Here is a 7,046-nt window from a genome sequence, read left to right on the forward strand (position 1 = left end):
GTGCTATGCCGCCCTGGGGCACACCCCAAGACTGCACCTGGCCTATCTATTGTTCTTTGGACCTTAGGAGCAATATGGGGGCCGGTTGACTCTGAATTCCAATATGGAAGAGGGAGAGATGGCTTCCTGGGGAAATAGTTGTGATCGAGATTCCACGTAGATCTCAAACTTTGAATTGTGTAACTGAAGAGTATCCCTCTCGGGGTCTCAGTACCTTTTTTTGTTTGTAAAGCCAAGAACAATACAGGTTTTCAAATTTTTTAAATTAGCTTGTGACTTAATGAGCTTCATTATGGCATTCTCACGCAGATTTTGTTCCCGTTGTTCCTATTTGCCACCTGCTAGCTCCTGTTCTCTTGCCTGACTCCCACTATGTAGACACCCACTTACCTACCCAACCCTCCTCACCCCAATGCTGCTTTTATGTCACATGATTTCTATCCTCCTACTCTCCTTAAGATCCCTTCTACCCTCCTCACAATCCCATTTCTAACTTCATGACCTATACCGGACCTCCCCCTCCCCAACACACACACACACACACACACACACACACACAAAATTCCAAATCTAGGACTTGCATATGAGAGAAAACACAGGACATTTATGTTTCTCCAACAGTCTTAAACTCATTTTCCTGCAAATGTTATGATTTCGCTTTTCCTTATGGTTGAATAAAATGTCACTGTAATTCCATATTTTGTGACCCATGTGTCTCCTGACAGAGATCCAGAGTGATTCAGTTTCTTAGCTGTTCTGAATATACAAATGTACATGTATTTCTGCGGTAGGACAGAGTCCTTTGGTGTATGCCTACAGGTTGTAGAGCTGTAATCATATGGCAGTTCTATTTTTTTCTTTTGATTTTCAGAGCAGCCACAGCAGTTTACATTCTCTCCAGCAGCTTAAAGGGTTCTTTGCCAGCATTTGTTGTTACTTTGTTACTGGGAAACCGAAGTTCCCATGGGAACTTCTTAGGCTCTTTAATAATGGGATTTAGAGGCTTACTAGTTAAATGCTCCCAGTTCTTCCAAGACATCAGCAGGTGGGTTCCCAGAACTCATGTCAGGTAGTTCAAACCACCTGTAACTCCAACGTGAGGGGATCAGACACCCTCTTTCTAGCCTCTTCAGGCAAACACATGGATGTGGACCTACACACACACACACACACACACACACACACACACACACACACACAACTTTTTTTTTAATAAAATAGTTTTGGAAAGGAATAAACAGGAATCTTGAAGACAGTTCTATTAGTTTAGGAGGGAAACAGTATAGATTAGGTAGAAATCCTGGCAGTTACCAGGAAGAGAGAGGGAGGAAAATCTTGCCTTTTAAATTAGGCACAGGATAGTAGACAGCCAGTTAAGGAAGGGTGAAAACTCTACCAAGAGGGGCAGTGGGCTAGCATTGAGGAGGGAACCTAAACACATCCAGCCAAGTGTTGTGCAGTTCTTCAGAGATGCCACGTAATGACCTCTCCAAACACATAACGCAATGGCCCCCTGACCTTGTCCATTCCCACCCCTTGAGAGCATGTCCCCCACAATGGTCTCTCTGGCCACTGCTCACTCTCATCCCTTGTTATTATGCACTAAACTCTATTTTCTACACTGCACTCTGTGTGTCTCACCTGAATCATCTGCTAGAGAACACAAGGACAGGGGCCGTGATGGGAAGCCAGAGCAAGGTGCAGTAACAACATTGCTGGCTTTCTTTGCCTTCACAGTGTCTCTGTGTCCCTTGCTGCCTTAATTTTTGGTTCAGATCATTTCTGCCCAACTCTACAAGCAGATACATTCATCATTAAAAACTATTTTGTCTAGAACAAGGTTGATTTGACTTAGACTTGCTTACTTCCCTTCCACGGCCGAAGACATCAAAATTAAGAATAACTAAACCAAATAAGGCCACCGGAATGGTATCATGAGAACACCCGTCTTTAGGAGGTTGTTTTTAAAATGTCTTCAGCGGTCAGCTCTTTGTTGGGTGTGGCTCTGCTTTCCTCTCTATAAAAGCCTTTCCTAGCACCTGCCAGTTTTTATTAACATCTGCTTCTTTGTTTCCTTGCCTTTCTGGCTTTCCAAACAAGCCCTTTTCTTCACCCCAGTACTTGTCCCCAAGTGGTTGGCTTTTTCAAATAACAAGTAGACAGTTTGGTTCACTAACACCATGAGAAGTGATTTTCTGCCCTTCAGCTTTTCCCAAATTAGGATATTATTTCTAAAAGGCCCTAAGGATGCCTGGGGATGAGGAACATCAAGAGGTTGCAGACCGGTGTCAAGACGGGTGTCAGAAGACAGCATAAGCAGGGGAAGTCCTCGACTTTCTTCTCCTGGGAGAGCCCTGTGGAGTTGGAGTCCACACCAGAGGGTCTCTCTGCTTCTGAGTTCACCCCTTTTTCTTTGGCCCCCTTCTACTTCTCGTCAAGTTTAGGGAACTGGCCCTAAAGTAGGAATTTACCAAAAGCATCTTTGTTTTTCCTTTAAGTTAGAAATAAAACATGATTGTTCCTTAGCCTGGAATTCTTGAACACACTCTTGGCACTCTGCCCCCATGCCATTTGATTTCAGTTAACAGCTCCATTTTGTAAACCTCAGACCCCCAAGGACTGCTGGCTCCATCACAAACTGTGGCTAGGAGTACCCTTCCAACCCAAGCCACGATATCTGACCCCACCCAGAGTCTGTCTCAGGCTGAGATAAACTAGCGAGTTTATGAAAATTTGTGTTTCTGGGAAGAATGAAAAATTCCAAGCCAGTTTCTGTGAATGAATTCACCCAGGAAACTTACATGGAATGTGGGTTTGTAACTGTGAGATCTTGGTAAAGTCGATCGTTTCTCTGGCATTCGGTTTTCCCATCTGGTAAATGGAATGAATACTACTGCATACCAGATAGAGTAAGAGCTAAACAGATCTTACGTGTAGCAGTCTAAGTCAGATTTGACAAGTGGTACATACTATTTTTATGTATTTATTTATGTGTGTGTGAAAGACAGAGAGAGAGAGAGAGAGAGAGAGAGAGAGGAGAGAGAGAAAAAGAGAGGTGTATACACACTGTGGTGTACATATAGATGTCAACGGATAACTTACGTGGGTCCCAGGGATTGAACTCAGGTCATCAAGCTTGGCAGCAAGTACCACTGGGCCACACTGCCAGTTCAGTATATAACTATTTGCACATTATTTGAAGACAGTGGCAAAGATTCAAAGATTCCTTTGCCACACTGAGGCAAAGATATAGTTTCATTGAAAATTATGAATGTATCCTCCACTTTCTAAAACAATTTTTATAATAATAAATGCTTAAATACATGCTTGAAAAGTGTCTGGCATACAACAATACATGTAGCATAAAACTTCTTTTTTGTGAACAAGGTCTTGTTTGGCTGTAGCCCGGGACTGGCCTTTGACTTGACAATCTCCTTCCCTTACCTCCTTACTGTGAGATTGTAACCTGGCTTCTAAGCTGTTATTAAGATGGCAGCCATGGATTGGAGAAGCAATGCCATTGCATTCTGTGTGGCGCAAAAGTGCCCACAACCTAATGTTAGTTTGCTTAGAATTTGAGATTGGTTGTAGGGTTGTCTGGGAAAGGGCAAGCATGTGTTCCTGGTTTGTTTCTTACCTTTTCTGTCTTCATTTATCTATTTTTCTCCTGTGGTCTATCTTTCTAACTCCAGGGAAGCCTCACCGCCCACCTTCTCCACCCCAGGATGACCTATCACACTGCTTCAGGACTTCAGGGCAGGGCGTTGCCTTCTTAAGCCAACTCCTGACTCTGCCTGCATCTAGCTTAGTGCAGAGGACACACAAACCCGGAGGACTGTGGGTGAGACAGGCTCAGCATCACTGGACTTGAAGGTGAGCCAGCGCTGGTGAAAATATGACTTAAGAACAGAGCAGGACTTGAAAGGTTTAGGGAAAGGGGTACCCCTCTTGGATATGAAGCATCTTTAACAGGGGCGATGGGGGTCAGGGAAGAGGGGAGGAGAGCCAGGCATGAGGAAAAAGAATAAAGTTCATTTTTCTTTCCCTGGCAGATGGCCCCTTTTCAGAACAATAAGGATCTGATCTCTACAGGAATAAAGGAGTTTAATATTCTGCTGGATCAGCAGGTAAGCCCGTGCACTTTATTTCAAGGTCAGAGATGGAGAGAGTATGTGTTAGAAGGGCAGTGCAGGCTCATTTGAAACCGCAAGGGCAATGATGACATTGATCCAAATATCTAGAAATGAGGAATGCAAATCCAAAACAAAGAGGATGTGAGCATCTATGAGACCATCCTGGCACTCCGCATCTCTGACCACATCATCCCTTGCCAACTCTCTCCCTTCTCTCTTCCCTTTCCCCAGGTTTTTGATGATCCTCTTATCTCTGAAGAAGACATGGTGATTGTGGTTGATGACTGGGTGAACTTATACACCAACTATTACAAGAAGCTCGTGCTTGGGGAGCAACAGGAGCAAGACAGGACTCTGAGAGAACTTCAGCAAGAGCTGAGAACTTTGGGCAGCCAGTTTCTAGCCAAATACAGGACCGTTCTGCAGTCCAGAGAGGCCCCAAGCAGTAAACTGCCCTCCTCATAGCTTAAAGGCTCTGGGCATCATGTCTTAGAACCCCAAACTCTTGGCTCTGTGTTTTATCTTCAGACCGTTCTCCCATGATGTTGTTATGCTTTGACATGCCAATAAAGACCAATACTAATTTGTTGACTCTTGGCTCTTTTCCCCATCGTTCCTGGATATGGGAGCATTTGATCCCTTTTTCTTAATTAAGTACCTTTTAAAAATTAATTTGGAGATTTAATTCAGTACAAGAGAGGTTGGCAGCTTTATGAAAACACTGGATAATGCTAGAATAAGATAATGCTAGTATGTTCAGCCAGAGACTAAAAAGGAAGTTCTGGGGTGAGGAAGGTGATAGGAAAAAGAAGAGCAGACAGAAGTCCATAAACTGCGATCTCCTGACTTGTTTACCTAGCAAGAAGTCACTTGCTATGTACGACAAGCACATCACTGCGAGTACAAAACTGCCTGCTTTCTGTTGTGTACACCACACACACACACACACACACACACACACACACACACACACAGATGACAGCATGATAGCATTCTCTGAAAGCAACTCCAAATGCTGTCACTGCATCCTGACACCGACTCAGACCGAACTCAACCAACAGAGCAGCAGAGCACCAAGGATTCCCATTTGCTTTGCCTTTTAAAACGCCACCAGTAAAAGGTAAGAGGACAGCTTCCAGGTCAAGCAGGGTACCTGCTTTCCAACTCCTGGGATTGTTCACTGAATGTGCCTAAAAATGCATCACCCGGCTTCAGAATGTGAAGCCCACTCCTTCTCTGGTTCCTCTGCTGAAACCTGGCAGCTGTAAACTGCCAAACCCTCTGCAGTTTCTTCTGATGCTCTGACAGAACTACCCTCTCTGGAATGGTCAGAAGGACAGGATGAGCAATGGCTGACTGGGGTGCTAGGAAAGTTGATGAAAAGCCTCACAGAGACTTGAAGTGGGGGTCCCCACCTGCTCAGAGGAGGAAGGGAGAAGGAATGGGGAAAGAGTGGAAAGGGGTGACCAGGAGGGGGCCAGTAAGGGGGATGTAAAGTGAATACATAAAAAAAAAATTAAATTTAAAAACAAACAAACAAACCACTGCTTAAGTTACAGTTCCAGATTAAAAGCCTCAGGAAAAAAACAAAAAAACAAAAAACAAAACAACAACAACAACAAAAATGCTTCTTAAGTTACATTCCAAAACCGAGCAGTGGTGGCGCATGCCTTTAATCCCAGCACTTGAGAGGCAGAGGCAGGGGGATTTCTGAGTTCATAGCCAGCCTGGTCTACAGAATAAGTTCCAGGACAGCCACGGCTATACAGAGAAACCCTGTCTTGGAAAAAAAAATGTTATAGTTCCAGAAAAAGCCTCAGACGCCCCTGATAAAGGAAGAGGTTTCTTCAGGCTTGGGGGATTTCTTCTTCCAAGATGTTCTTGCTGGTATCACTGCACTAGGCTTCTCAGAGCACATACCCCCACCCCACCCCCACAGGATAAAGCTTGCTTTGATTTGTCCATAATTTGTGGTCAGTGGGATTAATGGTATTAGTTATACATATTAATGAAATGTACCTTTCCTGGCCTGCATTCAGTTTCTAATAGGAAAAAAAAGAAGAAGAAAGAAATATAATAGAATTTTCTAGTCATGATGGAAGTCAATAAGCATATAATCGTAGAAATAACAGTGAGAGTGTTGTGCTGCAGATGTCAATAAACAATAACAAATAGCATGTTTTAAGTGTTTCTCCCTTATTTCATGCCTTTGCATCCTTGTGACCAGTCCTCTACTGCTCCTGCTGATTCTGAGAGCAGCCTGTCATTAAAAATAATAATAATGCTTGCCCACACCAGCCAGTTTCTTTTCTTAGCTATCAAAACAATTACATGTAGTTTGCAATTCTGAGAATGGGAAATGTAAACATCCACTGAATGGGCTGTATGTATTCTACTACCCTTTTATTAAACAATATATTCAAGTTTTTCTACTAAAGAAAATACAGATGGACCCATTTGGAGTTTTGTATCTCAACCAAAGGCAAATAAATAAAACTCAGATGTGAGACAGTATATGTCCACCTTTGTCTTCTGTACCTACCAATAGTGGTGAGTTGGACATTATTTAATTCTTTTCTTCCTTCCTTCCTTTCTTTCTTTCTTTCTTCCTATCTTTTCTTTTCTTTTTATTTTTCAGGATAGGGTTTCCTCTGTCTAGCCTTACTGTTCATGAACTCACTAAGAAGACCTCTAATTCAGCGATCTCTCTGCCTCTGCGTCCCAGATGCTGGGATTAAAAGCATGTGCCCTCACTGCCTGGTGAGATCATTCTTTTCTTAACCAGCACATTTGCCAGCCTGTGTATTGTAGACAGCAGAGACGTGGAATGATTTTTGTCAGCCGGTTTCCCAACAGTGAAGACAGACTCCTTCCCAACCATCCCTGGGCATTGCAAAGGAAAGAAAGGCAGAA

The 7,046-nt window shown here is 43.4% G+C and overlaps 1 protein-coding gene across 1 annotated transcript; it reads left to right on the forward strand.

Moving 5' to 3' along the window:
* The first annotated feature begins 3,720 nt into the window (after positions 1 to 3,720).
* Ahsp (alpha hemoglobin stabilizing protein) lies at positions 3,721 to 4,724 on the forward strand. Its single transcript, XM_031388471.1, has 3 exons — positions 3,721 to 3,873; positions 4,053 to 4,127; positions 4,365 to 4,724. The coding sequence occupies exons 2-3, from the start codon at positions 4,053 to 4,055 to the stop codon at positions 4,596 to 4,598; spliced, it is 309 nt and encodes a 102-aa protein (XP_031244331.1). The 5' UTR covers positions 3,721 to 3,873; the 3' UTR covers positions 4,599 to 4,724.
* The last annotated feature ends 2,322 nt before the right edge of the window (positions 4,725 to 7,046 follow it).

This window comes from Mastomys coucha, unplaced genomic scaffold (assembly GCF_008632895.1).
Source record: "Mastomys coucha isolate ucsf_1 unplaced genomic scaffold, UCSF_Mcou_1 pScaffold21, whole genome shotgun sequence".
In the NCBI taxonomy this organism is placed as follows: domain Eukaryota; kingdom Metazoa; phylum Chordata; class Mammalia; order Rodentia; family Muridae; genus Mastomys; species Mastomys coucha.

Bases quoted from the DNA above. Each gene is read 5' to 3' on its own strand.
- Ahsp (XM_031388471.1), top strand. From the start codon at position 4,053: ATGGCCCCTTTTCAGAACAATAAGGATCTGATCTCTACAGGAATAAAG. The intron at 4,128-4,364 runs GTAAGCCCGTGC...CCCTTTCCCCAG, and splicing joins ATATTCTGCTGGATCAGCAG to GTTTTTGATGATCCTCTTAT.